Source organism: Anopheles marshallii, chromosome 2 (genome assembly GCF_943734725.1).
Source record: "Anopheles marshallii chromosome 2, idAnoMarsDA_429_01, whole genome shotgun sequence".
NCBI classification, from domain to species: Eukaryota; Metazoa; Arthropoda; class Insecta; order Diptera; family Culicidae; genus Anopheles; species Anopheles marshallii.
This window is the reverse complement of record NC_071326.1, coordinates 422,457-444,863: the sequence shown is the minus strand read 5'-3', so window position 1 is coordinate 444,863 and position 22,407 is coordinate 422,457. Positions and strand designations below refer to the sequence as shown.

The 22,407-nt window shown below is 44.3% G+C and overlaps 7 protein-coding genes across 7 annotated transcripts; 5 read left to right on the top strand and 2 right to left on the bottom strand.

Moving 5' to 3' along the window:
- The first annotated feature begins 1,764 nt into the window (after nucleotides 1-1,764).
- Nucleotides 1,765-7,611, top strand: LOC128710050 (G-protein coupled receptor moody). Its single transcript, XM_053805090.1, has 9 exons — nucleotides 1,765-1,907; nucleotides 4,792-4,932; nucleotides 5,246-5,416; nucleotides 5,486-5,613; nucleotides 5,679-5,832; nucleotides 5,904-6,220; nucleotides 6,291-6,446; nucleotides 7,003-7,107; nucleotides 7,568-7,611. The coding sequence occupies exons 1-9, from the start codon at nucleotides 1,765-1,767 to the stop codon at nucleotides 7,609-7,611; spliced, it is 1,359 nt and encodes a 452-aa protein (XP_053661065.1).
- A 1,425-nt stretch (nucleotides 7,612-9,036) lies between these two features.
- On the bottom strand, nucleotides 9,037-11,714 carry LOC128708079 (uncharacterized). Its single transcript, XM_053803037.1, has 6 exons — nucleotides 11,603-11,714; nucleotides 11,301-11,529; nucleotides 11,075-11,230; nucleotides 9,450-10,988; nucleotides 9,227-9,376; nucleotides 9,037-9,157 (listed from the first exon to the last, which is right to left on the bottom strand). The coding sequence occupies exons 1-6, from the start codon at nucleotides 11,712-11,714 to the stop codon at nucleotides 9,037-9,039; spliced, it is 2,307 nt and encodes a 768-aa protein (XP_053659012.1).
- A 1,037-nt stretch (nucleotides 11,715-12,751) lies between these two features.
- On the top strand, nucleotides 12,752-14,191 carry LOC128709361 (regucalcin-like). The gene is made up of 4 exons (XM_053804360.1): nucleotides 12,752-12,910; nucleotides 13,117-13,303; nucleotides 13,366-13,930; nucleotides 13,999-14,191. The coding sequence occupies exons 1-4, from the start codon at nucleotides 12,752-12,754 to the stop codon at nucleotides 14,189-14,191; spliced, it is 1,104 nt and encodes a 367-aa protein (XP_053660335.1).
- A 624-nt stretch (nucleotides 14,192-14,815) lies between these two features.
- On the bottom strand, nucleotides 14,816-20,025 carry LOC128709356 (10 kDa heat shock protein, mitochondrial; the record flags this gene model as incomplete). The annotated part of the gene is made up of 2 exons (XM_053804354.1): nucleotides 14,816-15,110; nucleotides 19,997-20,025. Coding segments are annotated over 2 exons (324 nt in total), but the record flags the coding sequence as incomplete, so codon positions are not given.
- Nucleotides 16,792-18,892, top strand: LOC128709529 (uncharacterized). Its single transcript, XM_053804533.1, has 6 exons — nucleotides 16,792-16,852; nucleotides 16,918-17,052; nucleotides 17,115-18,065; nucleotides 18,126-18,261; nucleotides 18,341-18,666; nucleotides 18,732-18,892. Exons 1-6 carry the CDS (start codon nucleotides 16,792-16,794, stop codon nucleotides 18,890-18,892), a joined length of 1,770 nt encoding a protein of 589 aa, XP_053660508.1.
- An 87-nt stretch (nucleotides 20,026-20,112) lies between the features above and the next one.
- Nucleotides 20,113-20,888, top strand: LOC128709351 (transmembrane emp24 domain-containing protein 5). The gene is made up of 2 exons (XM_053804349.1): nucleotides 20,113-20,121; nucleotides 20,163-20,888. The coding sequence occupies exons 1-2, from the start codon at nucleotides 20,113-20,115 to the stop codon at nucleotides 20,886-20,888; spliced, it is 735 nt and encodes a 244-aa protein (XP_053660324.1).
- A 430-nt stretch (nucleotides 20,889-21,318) lies between these two features.
- On the top strand, nucleotides 21,319-22,052 carry LOC128707085 (immunoglobulin domain-containing protein oig-4-like). The gene is made up of 4 exons (XM_053802032.1): nucleotides 21,319-21,447; nucleotides 21,511-21,582; nucleotides 21,657-21,806; nucleotides 21,894-22,052. Exons 1-4 carry the CDS (start codon nucleotides 21,319-21,321, stop codon nucleotides 22,050-22,052), a joined length of 510 nt encoding a protein of 169 aa, XP_053658007.1.
- The last annotated feature ends 355 nt before the right edge of the window (nucleotides 22,053-22,407 follow it).

Here is a 22,407-nt window from a genome sequence, read left to right as displayed (position 1 = left end):
AATGGAATAACCACTACAAAGATCTCGTCCAATCGAATAATATCAAATTAACAAAAAAATGCAAAATTTGTAGGGTCTTCTTTAGGACATAGTTTACAGATTAAGGTCCAGATTAAGGTAGTTAAAAGTGTGAATTTTAATAACTCCCTACTGAACGCTTTTGTAAAGAAAATACTATATTCTTAAAAGCACTGTCTGGCGATAATGTTTGACCTCGTACCATCCATACACATTTAATCCAAACGCTCGCGCTCTGGAACAAATGTCTTTACATGCCATTTAAGTATGCAGTATAAGAAATTCATTCGATTTGATACATCTTCTCCTCGCCGGGGTCATTTTCACGATTGAGTTGACGTTCATGCGATGCGTATGCGCTTCACATACACAGCTTGGTGACCCTTTTTAATTGGTGTTAATTGCATTTAATTTCGTTGATCGAATGTTCGACGGCGTTAGAGGGTGCTTGCTCTTTCCTATTCCATCACTGCCCGTTGGGTCAGTGTAAACGAGCTCGGCGCGAAACGACGCACAGCCTAAGATGGAACATCACATCTTTCACTCCAAATCTAACTACAATGACCACTGACCTCGTACTCACAAACTACCAACCGGAGGCTAAAAAAAAACAACTGTGTCCTTTTTTGATGGTTTTATTTCGCTGGATGTCATTTCGATTGGTTAAAAGTCGGTGGGTCTAGAAGACAGTGAATGAATTCGGTCTGCGCATTCCACCCAGCTGCACTTGCATCTCAATCTTTTGTTTGCTTTATGCTTAGGTGGTATGCAGCGTAGAACAAAGAAGCGAGATACTGTTACTGGTTGCATGATTTTTAATTTCTTGCTGCACAGAATGGGAGGTAGAAGTAAAACTTCTACCTCAAGCTTACCCCAATCCAACTTAATTGCTGTGGTAGCTTTGTTTATGCTATCGTGTTCTCGCGCTCGTTTCTTGCAGTCATTTCATTGATTAGTACATACATAAGTCGCTTCTTCATGTAGTCGGATGCACCTCAAACATAAACATTGGTCCCCACCACTGTAACGTTCGGCGTCTAGGGGTTGTTTTCCATTCACAAACGTTCCACTAGATAACGTAGTGCTCGGTGTGTCCCATTCTACCCAGAAGAACAACCCCTGCTTACTGTCTGCCGTCCAGTAAACGCGCCATTGAGCTGTCTAATAAATAAAATACAAAAAACTCTCAGCCTCAACCCAATGCCAGTCACATTGCATCATCACGGCTTAGTGAAATGCACCCGATAAGGACGTTGTGCTTACCGAGAGATGGCACTTGCCACTATTTGTCACACACGCCTCTCAGGCCCTTATCTTTCGCGGGCTTGTGTTCTACAAGCGATCCGCCTGTCCAGTTCAGAATGCATCGTTTCGAACCGGCTTTGCTTGGATCGATGTAATTGTTCGATCGGTGATCTCGCGCAGTTATTTCCCTTTCGGAACCTTTGGTGTGATCTCTTTTCTTTTTAATCATGAAAACGTACACAGGCTGAGCACACAGAGTCAGTATTGCAGTTTGGTACTCATTGCGGTAAACCACAAATAATCTCGCATAAAACTGATCTTTCGGCAAGGAAATGAGCGCAGCGCAACGAAGATCTCTCCGTCGATGATGGACTGTTTATTTGTTTAACATATTTTAGCTTTTCCACAATTATATCCACATCTCTGCCCTCCTCCCATTCTCATTTCTGCTGGTCCTTTTTCTATTTACAGCCAATAGCTCTAACCATTCTCTTGGATGCCATGGACGAACTCGTGAACGGAACCCTTCAGCGTCTACCATTCGACGAGGATGGAGGATGGAGCAATGCTACTTCCGTTTTGACAACGATCGGAACGTCCGCGGAGGTGCGGGACGATAGTGACTTCCCGGACGAAACCAGCAGGTAAGCCGGCACATCGGGGTCGGGGTCTGTTCTGCCGAAAACGAAGTGAAGTGAAACGTGGAATATGTCGAACGTGCCAAAGCTGATGAGTTTATTGCCTTTTGGTGCGTTCTGTCAATAACAGTAAGATACAAATTTCACCATTACACCGGACCGTACTGGTATGCTAATCAATGCGCATAAAACCATCAGAAAGGGAATGGTTGCTGGAAGACTTAAAGTTACTGGCAATTCAATATCTAGACATGTGTCCTATTACTATCGTGGAGTGTTTTGGTAACATGCAGAACACAAGCATACACAACTGTAACAGTTTTCCTCAGCCTGTTTGGCGATGCAAACCAGAAACACTGTGCTCCAAAAACACCATACGTTTGCAACATGTAGCAAATGAAGCGAAAAGGCAACATGCGAGCTGATCGGTTAATGTTGGCTGGTGCGCCCCAACCCTAGACCGTACTAGCCACCGATGTGTCTATCAGCAGGGAAATCACGATCAAATAAACCCTGCTCGCATCAAAATGCCCCATGCGAACGGCAAGTCAAATAAACCCCATCCACCATAAGGTCCCAAATTAAAAAAGGAAATAAGCAATGAAATTTTGTGCAAAGCGAACTACGTAGACCCGGCCCAGGGGATTACGGAATTGCACGCGGACGTAATGCTACTTCCTGCGTGTTTGTATGTTTGCGGACAGCGCCTGCATGTACTAACCCCTCTTTTGGTACTCGCGTTGTGCGTTCAGTATGTAGTAGACAACACATCAACAACGCGCTGCCAACTTCTGGTACAATTTCTACAACAAAAATTATGCCATTCTGAGTGAGGAAGAACTGCTCACCACACTCAAAATTTGTGATCAACCGTTGAGGGGAGCCAATCATTACCGGAGCCAATTGAATAATAAAGTTGCGGGTCGTATCGTAACGGAGGGATGGATAGAATTTCCAGTTGACCTATGATCTCTATCGCAATCTCCCTTATTAGATTCGTTTGGGATGCATTCGTGGGTTGGCTGGAACGGTTTATTGCAATGTTTTCTACGTTTTAAAGGAACTAATTTATACCCAATTGCTCATCCGAGCGACTATTAAGCACCCAAAATCCACCAACAAACATGAGTTAATCATCGTCCGATGTCATGCGCTCGTTCCAAGAATCTTATTCATGATAAATAGTTCCCTGCGCGACTTCGAGTCTGGTGAGCGTTGTTGGAATTAATTGTCGGGCTCGATCACTGGCAGCGGATGAGTGTGTGTCTTGGGCTGGGAGGCTGACTCATATTGCTCACGTTTGCCACATAACTTCACTCATTGTTGGCTGAAACCTGAGTAATTCCAACTGGCCTGAAGTGTGTAAAGGCTTTCATGACCAGCCTCGAGAGCTGTTGGGCTAGCTGTTGTCGGAACAGTACCTCCGTTACAGTGCAAAATTGTCTATTTATAGAACATCTTTGTCGCTTTTGTAATTTAACCGCTCCACCAAAGAACTCCAACGATAGTTTTGTTTTTATCACTTTACATTCATTTCAGTCTTAATCAACCTTGTACATGTTTTGCTAGCTCTTTATCAATCATACATTAAATTTACATTGTAAATACAATTGCATAGCCATCGGTGCAGCATTCCTTTCACTCGGTAACGATAAACGTTGTAGCACCTTCAAGCAATTAAGGTTAGGACAAGAGCGAGAGATTAGTTCCGTTCAGCGAGCCTGCGTCATCTGAGGCAAGTGGCCGTGTAAACGGTAACCCATCGTCCGCTCTGCCATCGCATCCCGTCTCCTGCCGCATGCCGATTCCATCCGATTTTCCAGCACACAACAGCTCTTATTTATTTCGACGGCGGTAGGCAAAGGGAGATAACAAATACCCGCCCGGCGCTTCATGGATCTTCATATCAGACTGCGTAGAGTAATCCGATATCCATTATGAATGGATCTGTGCTTTGATGGACCTTAGAAGCCCAACAAACTCTGGTACGAGTACGAACGGCGAAGAATGTCTCCTTTTACAATGAGAAAACCCTTTTGGATAGCATTGACATTTAACCGATTCGTGGTGGGTTTCGGGTCTATTGAAGGTTATCTGGGGTTTGGAATCAGAGTTTCAATTTTTCAGCGTCTGATATCGGGTAGAAACCATTTCATAAACCAAACTCATAATCGTTTGCGGTTCTATGCTCTGCGTCCGCAAAACATTCATTTAAATCTGGATTAGTTCGGCCAACTCCCAACGTGGATCGTTCGTCTTGAAATAACTAACCAAATAAACCCCGTCCTGACTCAACCCCCTTCGCACGATTCTCAACATTACCGTGAATGTGTAGCATAAACGCTTGTCACAATAAGAAACATTGCATTTCCTTCCACAACTGCAGCATACTCTTCCTCTACGCTGTTCAACGCAACCGTAAACTTCCCGCTCGGACTCCCGCGCTTGATCGACGTCGCGCGGAGTTTTCTGTTTATAAATAAAACGGATAAACCACGCTCCAGCTCTTTGTCCGGATGTTGTCGTGCCTTCGATGCCGGGTATCGCACTCGAAGCAGACCATCCCATGTGCATCCTTCCCGAGACATACATACGCTGCGGTTGGAATTAAACTAACCGCTTAAGAAAGCGTATGAAATGTAGTTTGGTAAAGAAGGTACCACGGGAGTTACAGTGTCAGCTGGCCTTGTTTCGTTGGACGAATTGGTCTTAGACGACCTCTTGGACGTCTGGGAAGTAAATAAAAGGTTCGTTTATTGATCTAGTGTCGAGTTACAACTGTGGAGGGCTTTAAAGGAATGGTTCCAATAGCCAGCTCAGGGTTGACGGGTTTACGTTTCCTTCGGACCACTTGCCACCATTGAACGATGTCTTCCTTTTTACTTCACAGATTTTCCCGCCCCTTGCTCACATTTGCCGCCGTTACCACTATAACGATTATGATAACAGGAATTGTTGGCAATCTGCTTACCATAGTCGCACTGCTCAGATGTCCTAAGGTGCGAAACGTTGCAGCAGCCTTCATTATCAGGTAGGTTACCCTTGGACGGGAAGGTACGGCAGGTAAAGTTCGAGCTCAAAAACATATCAATTATACTGAGAGTCGTATTTCCTGTTCGATCAGCTATGAAGCCCATCAAACGAAAGATCCTATCAAATATCCATTTTCGAAAACCCCTCGCCTGAGAAATCTTTATACAGAGCTGAACAAACGAACGTCAAAGAAAATCCGTAAATGGCAGACCTTAGACCTCTTGAAGTTGTTGTGCCGATAAAGATGCAGAAGAAGAACACTGCTGATCCCAAACATAACGATCTCATTATTTCGCCCTCCTCAACACCAGCCTATGCATTGCGGACTGTCTGTTTTGCATAATCGTCCTGCCATTCAACGCGTTGCGCTTCATCCAGGGTACGTGGAACCACGGCGAAACACTCTGCACGCTGATAACGTTTATGCAATACGGTAGCGTCGGTGTGTCGCTGCTTTGCATCACGATGATCAGCATAAACCGGTACGCATTGAGACGTAGGCCCGCTTCCTTCCGTTGTTGTTGATGGTTCTTTTATCCCTCCCTCTACAGCTACATCATGATCGCACACTACAGCATTTATCCGAAGGTGTACAAAACGTCTTGGATTATGGTGATGATCATTGCCTGTTGGCTGTTCTCCTACGGCTTCCAACTGCCAACACTATTCGGAGTTTGGGGTACGGAACCACTCTCACTTATTGTCCGTAAGGGCAAGCGTTTTATGGTGTGTTTATTGTTATAGGTAAATTCGGATACAACCATCAGCTGGGCACCTGCTCTATCCTGCCAGACGACGAAGGACGTAGCAGTAAAACGGCGATGTTCATCATTGCCTTTATCATTCCGTGCATTATTATCGTGATATGCTACAGTCGCATCTTTTGCGTCGTCCACAAGTAAAACTGCACCTGCTTTATGCAACCAAATTGCACACTTGCTAACTAATGCTTCTCCGCTCTTTGCCCAGATCGGACAAACGAATGAAAAACCATTCCAAATCACAGTGCAACATTCCAAACAATCTGCGAGCGGCAGTTGATCCGGCATCACCCCTATCGGCCGGCAGTTCCAGTTCGGCCAACAATAACTCCATCAGCTACACGGCGAGTTCATCTGCGGTGAAGGTGGCGGGTACTCGGAGTGCTGCCGATGCCCGGGATGCAAAGGCCAGACGTAACGAGTGGCGTATCACGAAGATGGTTCTGGCCATTTTTCTCTCGTTTGTGTGTTGCTATCTGCCGATAACCATTTCCAAAATTGTGGACAAAAATGTATCGTATCCAGGTACGTAGAAATATGGTACGAACATTGGTGTCAAACTTCTCATTCCAACGTTTTGTTTTTACCTTTGTAGTGCTGCATATCATTGGTTACATTATGTTGTATCTTTCTGCCTGCATAAACCCCATCATCTATGTGATCATGAACAAGCAGTATCGGCAGGCGTACAAAACCGTGATCTTCTGCAAACCCTCCCGGTTGCTCGGTTTCGGTGGTAGCAGCGTTGGAGGTAAGCTCAATCGATGTCCAAAAGATCATGCTGGTACATGCAGTTGAGGGATACGCAATTTGCAAGACGAAGCAATTATGTAAATGTGTAAATTTGTGTACATGTTATTTGTTTGTTTATCGTACTCAAGAAAAAAAAAAACATTCACATTGTCTCTGATATGCCGGATCATTGCCATGCTTTTTTGCAATCGATGTACTTTTGTCCATAAAGAAAACGTTTTAATGGACAATTATATTGTTACCGATAGAGCATTGGACTGTATTATAGGTGATTTCGATGTCAATGTGTGGACCATCGTCAGTTTAACCTTCGCAAGGGTCGAAAGCCACACATCCATCAGTTAACATGACTTCGAATATCAGGATGGACGTTTTTTGCATTACATTCGACCAAAGTCCAAAAATCTGGACATTTTCTTCTTCAGTTGCACACTACACACGTTATAGCTAATGCTGTTTTAGTTTCCAACTTCCGCAATCTTCCCCAAAATCCCAACCAGAACGTCCTGACTTAGATTCCGTTTTCCGTTTTTACTTGTGTGCATTTTATTTAGAGAAATGGAAAGACATAGGGTACAGTTACAACCACAGTCGTACCATGGTGTCCCAAGTTTCAATAGCCGAACCAGAGTCGCCCCCATCCAGCCGACTACGCCAAGGTAATCCCGACCAAACGACGCCTTATTCGCCAGCACCGGATAGAGATGACTGCGCCGTATCATAACACTAATTTTGTTTTTGGTTGCACTTCGCTTTGCTCTTTCTCGCAATTTTTCCATCTATAAACTTGGACGAAATCTTTCTAGCATTGGCTTACTCTCCTCTTTTTAGCATTGTAGTACTTCTTGTACCTTTTTCCAACTCCTTTTCTATCTCAAATCATCATTGAATGTAAACAAAAATTAAACCATGTGACCGAAAGCACTCTCGTCTACGTCACAGCGTGGATATGTGTGTGTTTGCCTTTTTCAACTCACAACTTCATACCATTACCCGTGGATATAACGTATGGATGTAAATATCACATCAAGCTTGCGCATTTAAGAAACGCTTGTTGATTGCAATGGTTAAATGATAAAAAAAAAAACTAAAAATATGTTTCGTTTTCTCCATTCGCAGATTCGCCGCACCCACAACATTTAGTCGCCATTCAAGATAGTTAGAAGATAAGGTTCCTGGACACTGCGCACCCCAGACGTGGACTGAAAAGCACTATCTTGCTACGAATAATAAGTAGCAGTACTCGGCGAAGCAACAAAATCACGGAGGACTTGAATTAACCACTGATAAGCTAGTTGCTTCTGACCAAACGAAGACGTTGTCAATCATGTGCAGCTACGCCATCGTCACGTTTAGTCACCATCATTTATGACACCGAAACGACTCCCAACCAACCCAAGTCATAATATTCACGATGCCAAATTAGGTTTAAAATGTCTGCAGCCGAGGCGCACACTAACGAATTTCGAAGACAAGCTTTGTTAAAAGTATGTAAGTTAAGCAAACCTAGAATATTAGTTGAATGAACTGTGCAGCTTGTAACGCACTAGCTTTGGCGATGACGCGATGAGTATCCGATGCAAACTCCAAAGATGCGACACCAAACAAGAAGTATAATTACTGCAGGAGTTACAGCCGAAGATTACAATTTGCGTAACCCGTACAACACATTCTTGTTATTGGTAGCCAATTAGTTAGGTAAGGTTAAATTATTCACCTGTAGTTCGGATGCTTTACTATTCCAACAACGACTACATCCTACTTCGACTTTCTCTCTACTGTACAAAAGAAAACAAAGTGAATAAAGACAGCCTAGAACAAAAACACGTGTCCCAGCAATGCTATCAACTTCCTTCTGCAATGATATGGGCGACCGCCGGTTTATTGAACTCCTCCATCCTGTTTAACATTCGTCGTGCTTCTCTCAGTACATGACTTACCGTTAAATGTGGCAAAACTGACCACACTATCGTGTGTTTAAAAACCTGCTAAACTAGCAAACGGCACAAAAATAGCGCTTCCGATAGCAACAGTGCGAAAAACGGTTTAGCGCACAAGCAAAAACTACCACCTTTCTAGTAACAAAGCCTACGTGAAGCAAATGGCCGTCGGCGAAATGTGGGGGTTATATTTTATATACGCTTAACTTTATCTATAAATACTAGCTGTACAGCATGCGTTGTGTTCCTCCCATCGACTGTCTGCTACATGTTTCAAAAAGAAAACTTAAAATATGGTTCCTTAACTCAATTTAATCTTTCTGTTTGCGTTTGTTTTGGTTAACTTGATTCAACTGCGTAAAGCCCGTCCCTAAAACACAGTGAAACTCCATGACGTTCTTTGCTGGATTCAAAAAGCAATTGATTGCGGTCTTTAAGTGGCTGAGCTAGTCCATTTGCATTGCTTAACCTTGCAAAAGGCGTAATCGTTGTCCTGTACAATCGAAAACAACTCGCTAACTCTACAATCGTTGTCCTGCCCTTAACTTGCCTTAAATGGCATTACATTTATATCTTGCATCCGAGCGTAAAATTCATCTTAAAGGAATATAAAACCATCTGATCTATTGGACAGGTATGCTCCAGCATTTAACTGGTAGCACCGTCGTGAAATTGCAGAGCTTCCGCATTGCCGTAGCAACGTCGTTTGAAATCTCCAAGTCGTTTCGGTAGATTTGATTGATCAATTCGGACCGATTGCATCGTGTTGCTAAGTAAAACGAGATCATGTCGATTTGTTATTATAAGTGCTGTTACGAAACAAACCTACGGGACTTACCTGGTCTTGCTCAGCATTACCACACTTCCGTTTTCACTTAATTGTTGTGCGTTCAGGGAATAAAGCTTACATAGATCCTGCAGCTTATCATGTTCTGCTTTGTCTACGTCGTGCAGTGTCAGCTCACGCTGTTGGTCATCCTGAAGAAACCTATAATAAAACAAAATATATTGAACACGATTCTCTTCCTCTCAAACAGAATTACGGCACTCAAGGACCATACCTTGATAACAACTCGTTAACACTTGATATGATAGAAAAGCCAGGCCGTTCCTCACGGATTCTCCTACATCCGGCACGTATCTCTCGTATCTCATTAGCGAGCGGCAGCCCGGGCGCTATATTGTTGACTAGAAACGGTGAGCTCATGGCGGATAAATCGGCCCCAATAGGAATCGTCAGATTTGTATCTAAAGTGTTCAAACCGATGCCAGCCACTGTTGAGCCTACTGGTTGCATCGCGATTTCACCCACTATTCCCCTTGGAACACCTGCCGATATCAGTAACTCGTCAGCCGACATCAGTGTATCATCATCCGGCAGATCATGTTCGGCCTGCTGGTTTACATGCGGCAGGATGGGTCTCCCGATTGCTGAAGATGTCCCAATGGCTCCCGGTGCACGATTGCCGTGATATGCCTTGCGAAAATCGTGCTTCGATGCAAACGTAATCATTGCCTCATTGCCGGGCCAATCCGTCAGCTCGTCATCCCCTTCGTGATCCGTCTCATTTGCCAACACCGCCTCCGAATCGCTCGAACTGAGCGAGCTGGAGCTCAGGAAATCATTAACCTGTCCAGCACAGTCCATCAGCTGACCCTGTCCTTCCGGGCCAGCCATCATGAGCATTTGCTTCTTGCGGATGTACTTAGACTTACGATGGCGATGCTTTTCTTTTGGGTAGCTCGCTTTTGTCTTTGCAAGTACTGCTGCCTTCATCGGTTCTGCGACGGATGTGGTGGTCGGTGGTAAGGAGGCAATTTCAGAAAACGAAGATTGGAAGTTGATGGAATTCTCAACAATATGTTCAACGAAAGGGTGCGCCAACAATGGCTTTGATTCCACTGGATGAAGCAGTCCGGTTTGCGTTGTTCCGAGAGGTTCCATTAAGGCTGTCGTTACAGTGGATGCAACCATAGGTACGTCGGGCTGCCGAAGCGAATTTAAACTGTTCGTGGGCAATACCAAAGGCGTCATTCCAGCCATGCTCGATTGACTTAGCGGAACACCGAAAGTGCTTTTTGCACCGATAGCAACAATTTGATGCTGAGCTGTTTTCTCGTCATTGTGACCTTGGCTTCCGAGTAATGGTAAAATCACCCCACCTTCCAGTGGCATTGCTACAGATGGCTGTGGAAGATTTCCTACCGGAAGCAACTGCTGCTGCTGTTGCTGCAACGGGATCGAAAAATTAAACTCTCCACCGGTCGGTACGGGAACTGGAGCAGACGGAGGAACTACAGCGGTAGATCGTGAAGCTTCTAGCAAGGCTGACCGCTCACGATCCCTGTCCGCTGATATTCTTTCGATCTTTGAGACGACAGTCTTATTCAGCGGTAGTATTCTTTCACACTTCATCATACTGGCAGAGAACGAGGCGGCACGATTGCGACTCTTGTACTCGCTGTAGGACGACCCTTTCGGTCCAAAAAATTCCCGCTGTCTCGGTACGCTGCTGGAATGCTGCTTGCAGAAGTCATAATCCAAACCTCCACGATCGCGCTGACTGCGCTTTCTTTTGCCGCAAAAAAGCATCGTGCTCCTGTAGATGGGGTTAGGAAGGCTTTTCAATTAAGCGCTAAATTCTACTTCAAAATTTCCTGCAGCCAGAATGCAGATCGTACTGACCTAAAACTATCCGGGCACGTCGAGTGTTTGAAAACGCGCTTCTTCACCGTACCAGCGACGGGGAACAATGGATTCACACCGATATGCGGTGTGGACGGTGTCGTCTCATACTCTACGGCCATACGTTTGTACTTTCGCTTTCGACGCATGTTCGGCCTGTGAATGAGGAGCAACTGAATGAGCAATTCTCGCCCAGATGTGATGTTCCGTTCGCTTCAAACCTTACCTAGCAGGGCTGAAGTTTTCGTTCAGCGAATCGGACTCGAAGTTTCCCGAAAGTGGCGTCTGGCGCAACTTGAACGTAAACGCTACGGAATGTCTGTCGTCCGAATCACTCTGGACGATGTTGTTACTACCACTGAGATAGGGCGAATCGGCTTGGTTCATCACCATGTTGCATGCCGGTGGATCAGTTGGACTGCTGGAGCTATCCTCTGTCGGTTGTGGTGCACAAGCTGTGAATACACAAATACAACCGGAAAATCAACACTACGCCATATGAAACATCTCGAAACGTTCACGACTTACGCAAATTTCCCGTCGAACGCGTCCGACGACGCACTCCCCATCGCACCTTACTCGAAGTGGTACGGGAAGTTTCCTCCAACGCCAACGTCAGGTCGTGCGAAAATTGCTCCATCCTATCGGGAGTAACACATTCGTGTCACGACACAGCGGGAGCCCCACAAAGGAGCGTTTGATAAGAATAGTTTTCCTCTTTGTGTGGCAAGATTCGATCTACTCTCGAACACGAGTAGCAATGTTCTAGCGCAAAAAATATTTGCCGCCTCGACAAACGATACACTTCTCTGCTCGGCAAATCGTACTTTTCACGTACGATCGTCACGTTCTCTTATGCGTTTCTTAGTGCGTACGAATGGGCGCCCGCACAGGACACAGGGACATTTCGGCCTAACCGAGGCTAGATCGGCCATATGAGCGTTTTACCAGCGGAACTGTTCCACCTTAGCAAACCAATCGACAATGCTTAATTTACATTCAACACATCACCAAATGCACAGGAACGCGAAACGCAGAACCAAAGCAAATCGATCTCGTATTTATTTGTTGTTGATGGACATTTGCAGTGTGTCACCGATGACAGTTCGAAAGCTGTCACATTTGGCTTCGAAGATGCGAGATTTTATGTTCAAAAGAGAGTCGAGTCGTTGAATGTTTTGAAGCATTTCACAAAGTTATTTTCATGTATTTTTACTGCTGGGATTGTTTTTAAATATCACTAGTATCTTTTTACACCCCTTTATCTGCAGCATTTAGTTCTAAACAGTCTAAAAGCTAATTTTCATGAGAAAATTCTAAACATTCAAATTGTTCGCTTCTGGATAATATCCAAGCTTCAAAATTCTCTCTGGTTGTTCGCCTCTTTCTATAAATATTCTTCGGGTTAGGTGTGATTAACCGGTTTGTAAACTAATTAGAAAGTTTGTCAATTCCCACGACCTATTCGTTGTTAGAATGTGAAAGTTAGCCTTGTGATATCGTGTTGTTCGACCTTGACGATCGCAGAACTTATATATGATGTTGTTGCGAATTGATTCAGTCTTTTGAACCTTACCCCTTCGGTTAGGAGGCATTTCGTGTACTATTCACTTTATTGAAAAAAAAAATCCACAGCATTTCAGCTGGATGCTCAGTTTCGACGTTAATTCAACCACCATGCTGTCACCACCAGCGATCAAGATCACACGATCATCAGCACCATCATCATCATCATCATTATCATTGCCTTCTTTGCGAATCATGCAATTGATTGCAATCAGTGTCTTGCTGTATTGTAGTGCACTAAGGAGCCTCGCTCAAGCTCAGGAACTACAGGTATAGTTATCGTTGTTAAGCTATCATTTATCTTATCTTCCTGCATCCATTCAATATATTTAGGTGCAATCACACAATTAGATTGTTCAAGAAGTGTGTTTGCTTTCGAGAAAGGAAACAGTTGAAGGTCAAGCTATTGAGCAGATCGAAAGTTTGCTCTCGGTTCACTGATCATTTGTTGATTTTGCCATTGCGTCCTTTCGCAGCCCACAAACAAGATGGCCAGCGGTGATAATGACTATCAGGTAGTGCAACTTCCAGGCCCACGCACAAAACTAGGAGAGGGTCCAGTTTGGGATATCGAAACCCAGAGCCTCTACTATGTAGATATCGACACACCGGCCGTCCTTCGTTACGATTATGCGGGCAATCGTACTTACAGCGCAAAGCTTGGTAAAATACCCGGAGCCCACTGTTAATGAATTAAACTTAATCTAAATCGATTTCTTCTGCAGAGGGAGCTAATTCCATTTCATTCATTGTGCTTGTCGCGGGACAACCGGAACACTTTGTGGTGGGCGAGAACAACCGTGTGACGTTGATCCGTTGGGATGGTCGGTGTGAAGAAGCACATCACGTCCGGGTGCTCGCCGATTTGGGCAACAGTCAGAGTCACGTTCGTTTCAACGATGGAAAGGTTGATCCATCCGGACGACTGTACGCTGGAACGATGCAGTTGGAAAGTTTGGGTGATCTGTTTGCGCAAAAGGAAGGACAGTTTTTCCGCTACACAAATGGAACCATGGTGGTGCAGAAGAAGAACGTCAGTATTTCCAACGGTCTAACATGGGATGAACCCTTCAATCCGCTGCGCATGTACTACATCGATTCCGCGGCATTGAACGTGAAAGCGTTTGATGTTGATGGGAATGGAGATCTCAAGAATGAGACAGTGTTTTACGATTTGCGTGTTAACGGGGCGCATCCGGGGTATGTTCCCGATGGAATGACCAGTGACGCTGACGGGAACCTGTACGTTGCTACCTGGGGAGGTTCAAAAGTTATGAAAGTTGATAAACGGTAGGTATTCTGCATCATTCGGAACTACATATTGGCCTATCTGATGATACTACGTTCTTTCTCTACAGTTCCCAACAACTTGTGCAGGAAATCAAAATTCCGGCTGAGCAAGTTACATCGGCCGCTTTCGGTGGTCCTCAGATGGATGAGCTGTTTGTCACTACTTCTTCAAAGGGAGACAAGCCTGCCCCAGCTGGGGAACTATTCAAAGTAACCGGTTTGGGCGTTAAGGGAAAACCAATGCACAAAATGATTCTGTAAATGCAATACATCGAACAGTTTTTAATCAAGTAACTTAAAGCATAATTTGTTGCAAGCTTTGTATTCGTTTAAGTAGTATTCGATTTGTCTTTTTATTAAGGATGGTTGAAATCATACAGTGCTCTTTCATAACTAATCGTTTTCCTTCTTTGCCCGGTCGTTTGCAACGTTTGCCCATCAAGCGTCCTAGCATTCGAACTTGATGTGCAAAGGAAGCCTTCAATCGGACGGGATGTATTCAACTATTTCCCCCAGGATCGTGTAGCAGGAGCAGCAAAGAACGCCTCGTCTTTGGTGGTCCATGACACGATTCGGGCGAGAAAATGCCTTTCAGGTCACAACATCGTCAACCTGTTGCGAGGCCATAACGAACGAACAAACTTGTACAATATTTGTCAACCGGTAGAGTTTTCCCTCACAATGCTGCCCTCCATAAAACAGTTCCCGGCGTGGGAAGCATTCACGATCCGACAACACCAGAAGAAGACGTTGGGTCACTGGGTTCATCTTCCTAGCGTTGTTAATAAATGCCGCCATCTAACTCACTTTTCCAACGCGCGCTTGCAACGCATGGTATGCGTTTGTCCTGCCGCACACACTGGTTATGGTTTTGCTGTGCGATTCTTATTCGATCTTTGCCAGAATATCAGCTTCCCGGAAAAGGTGATACTCTTTACTGTCGCCCAGCTCCACCTTTGTGCCTCCGTACTCTGGCAACAGCACCTTTTCGCCGACTTTCACTGCCAGTGGTACATGCTCGCCGGTCTGAGTGTTTCGAGCACCGGGTCCGACAGCTACGATTGTTCCTTCGAGCACCTTCGATTGGGCCTTCTCGGGGATAACTATTCCTCCTTTCGTCTTGGTTAGGGCTTCGGCGCGCAGGATCAGCACACGGTCCAAAAGAGGCAATAGACGTTTCGTGACAGACTAGAACAGAGGAGCCAGCATAAAGGATTTCATCAGAAATTTGAAACAGCCAAGTGCAACAATCTCAGTGCCATGTGCATGAATATGACGCAAGGGCGGGGGGTCGGTATTACGTAACGAAGAACTCCACTACTGAACCAAATGCCGGTTTCATCTTCCAGATCATTTGGGTCGATTCAATATTGGATTTAGCCTATTTCAAAATTTGGATTCGATTTTAAACAGTTATCATCCGACAACCTTGCTGAGAATTTGGAACACACTGATAACAATATCTCCTACAAGAAGGAACGAAGAATGTTCCAGAGCTCGCTCTATCTTCTGGAAGCTGGGTCAGGCCGGACATCACCCTATCGACCGAAATCCTCATCTCAACGCTATACCTACCATTTTTCTGTTTTGGCAGTAGATGAAATTAGCTATCCTGTTGCGGATATACGCAAATTCTGCAGGCACACGAGAGTATCGTTGATTTTAGTTCAGCAAACGAATTACACCGGCAGAGCAGACACTTTTTACGACTTTCGCGCACGAGGATCAACTTGACAGCGCTTATATGGCCTGGTCCGACCATCCGAGAACATTATGACATTTGGTAGCATCGAAGTTTTGACACTTTCAATTTCGATGCCTTCCAAAACCTGTTTATTACACAGAAATACGCTACCAAATTTGTTTCTGAATCGTTTGATAATTAGTTTATTTGATTTTGCTTCGTATAATTCGATCAAGGGCCATAACAATAAATTTTAATTTTAAATTATCTCTGTACTGTCACAATCGCGTATAATTTGGCCAACAATCATTTACGTCATGTACTAACCTGCCAGCTTATCGACCCAAGCATCATGTTTGAAATTTTGTTTACTTTTTGAAGCTTGTGTGTAGCGAGTAAGTAATATACCCAACATCAACGTTCTTATTTATTATCTATTTATTTATTACTCAATGTCCTAAACATATATTCTAACATCGAGCCATACTCATACCTGAAACACCTAAATTACACCTAAATCAAAGCACAAAAAAAACCAACATCTTGACTGTAGACCCCCAAACATGCCTACAATCGAATACTCCGTTGCCATAACAAACAGAGGATTTCTGACTGCGCATCCTTCCAATTCCTAGCGAATTGGAACAAGATGTGAGCATCAAAACCTGGACCTCAAACCCCCTCACCCTTTTTGGAGTTCTGTTGGGAGGAACCTGACCCCAATTCAGGAAACAGAGGGATCCCTGAAACATTTCATACATCTGCACAACAACATAAATAAATACCATAAAACAAGTAATAATACAAGACATAAAATAATAGAAAAAAAACAGCTAAACAAACAAAAACTAAATCGAAAAAATAATGAACAAATAACAACAATAACCAAAAACCGCACACAAACAACTGCAATAATAACAAACAATTAAAAAATATATATATAACAATAAAAAAAGGCTCAAGGAAACAAGCATAAAATGAAACGGCTGAACACAATGGAAGAAGAAACCAACCGGGCACTTTAAACCAACAAATTCAAAACAGAGAAATGGACACCAGTCCTCTCTTTCAACCCCAGGGGGTATGCCTCTGAATGTGAGATGTCAAATCTCATAGGAGGATACAAACCACCGCCAAAAATAGAAGAAGAGAAGTTTAACCGAAAAATTTCGCTACGATGGACAATTTAGATTCTACACCTGCAGAAAATACCGGTCTCATGGGTTGTAAGTTATTTGGTTCCTCACTCGCACTAGTTTTATGTAATCTGTTGCACGCTGTTCAACATTTGTTATGGTTTCAGTGGAATACAAACTACGTGCGGCCGTTGCACTAAACGAAGGAGATAAACACAGTGCAATATTATACCAAACTCTGTCGCTCGGTGCATCGAAGCGTCAGAAATACTCTCCAGCTTTCCGGGAAAAGTGTGATCTAGGTAAGAAACGTTCTTCCAAACCGCTGATTTGTTGTGCCCACGCTTTGTGTTTTCGTTTGTAGAACAATTGATTGGAAAGGTAATCAACAGTGAAGCGAACAAACAAAAGTCTGCATCGCTCGCGAATCGGGATGATTTTGCAGATCTGTGCACACGTTGTGAGGAACTACCTGCCGAATGGACGGTGATACAGATTGCGAAAGAGTACACACCAATGGCCACCTGTCTAACGCACGAGGAACTGTTGCGCGAACCAACATCGATATGGTTAACCGTGTTCCGGTGCAGTGATCCGTGCGAAGGCACACCTTTCGAACCAATTCTAATCCCGCTGGATCCGCCTACCGACAAACCAACCGCAAAATATCCCAACTACTTCGAACATATCGCATCAATTCCGCCTGAGATTCGGAATGCAATCACCAACCACGAATCGGCAGCGTCGACCGACAACCAAGCCAACAGTCTCGAAGCCGTAGAGCAGCTGATAAGTTCAGCGGTGCAACGAACGTGTGAATGGTTGGGTCCGTGGTCTAATCTTCTGGTGGGGAAATTTCGTTCGGCGAACGATCAAAAGCTTGAAGGCTACATTTTTAACCAAATAGAAGAATTTTGTGTGCACAATCGCATAAATCGCACACGACGGCAACTGATATCACTCGTTGCACGTCGTCTAGATTTAGTAGATGACTTTCAGCTATTCGAATTGTGCTGCAGTGAGCAGCTCGATTTAGATGATGCCAAGGCGGAAGCGCTGTACACTTTACTGGCCGAGATGAAGCAGCAAAAGTTCCCCGATAAGAAGGAAGAACGACTCAATTGCTACCCGGTGCTGCTTGTAATCGATGAACTGCTCGATAGCCTGCCGTGGGAAATGTTACATCCAACTGGAGAATTTAGTCGGTTTACCAACTTATGGACATTGAGCGAACTGCATCGAGCGCACGCAACACGAATGAAGAACGGATATTTCATGCTTTCGGCAAAACAATGCTACACGATCATCAATCCGGGTAGGTGTGTTGGTAAAAAAAATGTACACACACCCAACCAAACGTGTATTATTTTTCTAGATAAAAACCTTACCAAAATGAGTGCACGGTTGCAGATGTTCTACAAGGAATGGTACCCCGACTTCGAGCTACTTATCGACCAACCACCAAAGGAAAGTGAATTCAGCGAAGCGTTGCACATATCAGATGTACTTATGTGAGTATGGTCGATTACATTTGTGTTTGCCTTTACCTTTATAAATATTCTTTCTTTCTTTTTCATATCTCATCGATAGCTATAATGGTCATGGAAGCGGTTTACAGTTTATGAACGGTGAAACGTTACTGCAGCGTGATATTAATTGCGTGACATTTCTGTTCGGCTGTGATTCTGTCCGGCTATACTCGAACGGTCTGTTTACGGAAATGACCGGCACGCACATGTACTACAATGCAGCCCACTGTCCCACCGTCATCGGTGCTCTATGGGTGCTGACCGATTTGTTTACCGATATCTACTCGATGCTACTCGTCGGCAACTGGATACCGTCGACTAATCCCATCTATGTCAAGCATAACATTTCTTCCCTGGACACGATGGCGTTCAAAGCGGGAAAGTGGCGTAAGTATCGCATAGCTAGCGTTTCTTTTTTCAGTTAATTATTCATTCCATTATTCTAATTGTAGAATTCAAAAAATCGTCCTCCAGCACAAAATGTTTCGTTGGGAAACATTCCAATTTGTTGCGGCTGATGGGTGACTGTAGGATGTTTTACCACCTGCCGCTACGGATTCGGTGTGCGCTCGTCTGCCGTGGTTTGCCCGTTATTAATGAAGCATGCATTTGAATAGTCACCCATCTGTGTATGGACAGCGTAGAATTGTAGCTATTTTTAAGTGAAACGCAATCGTTTAGCATCCTACCGTACTGTCAAACCTTCGTACCGATCCGAACCTAACTGCCTTTGCTTGGTGTCTGGTCCTGATCTACCGATCCTGCTAAACCATCACCCAACGTAACGAAACGTTTCACCAACAACACAACCCGTTTTGAGGTTGACGCCGTCTCGGTCCCTGGTGTCGTATGGCGCATTCGATTACCGTCAATTGGATAATGGAATGAGAATAATCTCACACTGATTCAATTTGCCATCGACCGTAGTGGTTCAAGTGGGAGTGGAAATTTTGAGCCGATCTCAAGCTGGCACTTTTCTGTCGTGGCCGTGGAGCAGTTTGGAGAGTTACGTTGTTCACGTTGGCAATACCTGGTGGCTTTTCTTCTTCGAGCGTTGGTGACATTCCAGATCGGACGGATTCAATTAACAATTCCTGTTGGTTTTTCCTCAAAGGATACAGCCCAGTTTTATGATACGCAGGTACAGGTAGTTTAAAGTCTAATGTTTCAATATTGTAATCGAATATCCCCAAAAAACAATCGGTGGTGTTTGTGTTTTGTGAAGCAGTGCAAATAAAATAGTTAACTAGTAACATAAAAATAGAAACGTATTATATATTGCTCAGGAATTTGAAATTCCTTAAACTAAATAAGGACTGATAGAATCACAGTGCTTTCGAGCGAAATAAACCGCCACGCGATCATAGTTTCACCGTATTATCTCGACAGCGAAGTTGTTCGTGGTGCTCAATTTCCTGCGTGTGTGTCCTTCATCGTAATCACATCCTATCATTTAATATCGTTGAATTTGAACAATGTTGGTTTGCCCATGTGCGCGCCAACTTGCTGATGCCTCTGGTACTCGCCGTAAAACGGTTATGCGCCAACGAACGTAAAGAATGAATACACGCGTAAATCAACGTTTGACTGTGTGCGTGCGCGCTCGTGTTCTACCGTTTTGACAGCTGCGAATTGCATCTTCTGCCGCAAAATAGAGTAAATAGTGCGTGTAGTTCGGAAGCGAAAGAACAAAACCTACCGCTCAAAGAGGTTACATATTTTCACAGCCGTTGCCGGTGCGTCTGAATAACTTTCAACTGTTCACATTCACCGTGTGTAAACTCGGTGGAGGTGGGTACTGTACCGCAAATCTTATGGTGAGTAACAAACTTGATGGTTGGTGTTGTTGCTCTTGTTCTATATTTGTTTGCGTACATTTTTAGGCACTAGTTCGGAGTCACTCTACACACAAGAGTGTGGCGTGGTTATGGCCGCTCGTATCACTTCTCCTGGTGCAGTTTCCCTCAAACGTCTTAGCGATACAGAAAGAAATGACGGTCAGTATTGCGCCCGGAAAGGTGGACTGTTTCTACGAGACTGCAAAAGCCGGACAAACGATCGACATCGAGTATCAGGTGATAGACGGTGGGCACGGCGATTTGGATATCAGCTTCGAGCTGGCCGAAGTGACGGGACGCACAATATTTGCCGATTATAAAAAGTCGGACAACATTCACCGTTTTCCGGTGCCGTACGATGCGGAGTACAAGTTTTGCTTTGATAATGGCTTCAGCCGGGCAAACAGTAAGACGGTATTTTTTGAGCTCATCATCGAACGGGAAGGTGACCAGGATGATTCCAGCTGGTCGGATATCGATCTACTCGAGGGCCTAACGCCGGAGGAGTTCTACGAGATGAAGGTACAGGACATGGAGGACGCGATCAAGCGTGTACGCAACAATTTAACGAAGGCGCGCCAGCTGCAAGACATGCTGCGCTCGCACGAGGCTCGCGATCGTAACGTGGCCGAGGAAAACTACTTCAAGGTGAACGTGTGGTCGTTCTTCCAGATTCTTGTCATGGTCGCTGTCGGTACACTGCAGGTGTTCATGGTGAAATCGCTATTTGATGTAGATTCGCGAGCGTACAAGCTGCTCACCAAGCTATAACGCGATACTTGCCACGATTTTATTTTTGTTTAACTCGAATCACAACCGCACAACGCCAGTTTTGCCAACAAACCAAAGCTTCATCTCGTCATAATGGATCGTCGTGATCAGAACGTTTGGGCATATCGGACAATCGGACAGCAGGAACTCGATAGGATAACGAACGCATAAATTAAGTCATCGAAAACAAGCAAGTGCCATAGAGATGGTGCGGGTACGAGGCCCTGCAACAAAAAGGGGTTCATGAGTGAGATCGTTTCCTTCATTTGTCATGTCGAAATAGAAAACGGGAGATTTTAATACGAAGCATATTCTTATCGCGAAAGAAATTGCTCTTATTGTTTTACTATAGATATCGCTTAAGACACTATAGGTTCAACCATTAACTAATGATCATTTTAGCAACCGTAAGGCCACTTCACGTATAGGAATGCATCGCTACCGACTGTCGACAAACATGTCCATGTACATCTGTATCGTGATTCTTATTTTAATATCGGTTGCGATCGACGACGCGGAGGCCAGACGTGGACGCGCTAGGGGTCGTACGAAATCTAGGGTAAGCGAAAATAAATTCCTGCTCAAGGGCGAACGCAATGTAATCATTTCTTTCATTTTACAGATGCAAATTGGACTGCCAATAACGGGCAAATATCGCGATCCAGAATCGGACCAGTATTACAACAATAATAATGTAAGATAGAGTGGATCATTTTTCGAGAGACAGCCTGCAATTTTTAACCTACATTTTTTATGTTGTTTTTACAGGGAGCAAAAATAACACTGGCATCACATTTCGATTATGAATACGTTCTGGGACACAAGATCGCTTTCCTGTGTGTGGCTCGTGGAACGCCTCGACCGACAATCACCTGGTTTAAGGACGGTGTGGAGATCTTCAGCCATCTGTATCTTCACGTGGGTAGACTGAGCTCATCATCATCGCTCATCATCATCGAGGCTCATCGCGCGCTCACGCTTACTAACCTCGGTCATTTTTTTCAGGTGCACGAATGGTACATCGGAAAGGATAAGGTAAAGTCTAAGATTGAGATCGATCCAGCCACGCAGATGGATGCCGGTGTGTACGAGTGTACCGCCGACAACATGTACTCGATCGATCGAAGGAGTTTTAAGACCGATTTCTCGATCGCTTTTGATTAGCTGTTGTAGTACCGTTCCCAGATTGCTGCTGGAACAGTCCAGTAAGTTAGCATATTTAGCACTGCACGTGAGCATAGATAGTTTAAATCATTCCTACAAAATGTAGCGTAAATAAAGAGAGATTATTCGTATATACATATTTATATTGTGGAGCAAGCTATGTATTTGGTTGCTTCTTACAGAAACGGTTTGAATAGTGTAAAGGAACTCTCTGCCCAAGTTCGAACGTTGCGTTGATATTGCGTATAGGGTCTTTGCAAAAAAAAAAACTTTAGGACCTCATCCGTTTATTCGGCTTACGGGGTTAATGCATCTTTAGTCGAAAAATTCAGTTTGCCATTCAGAGCTAAATCCC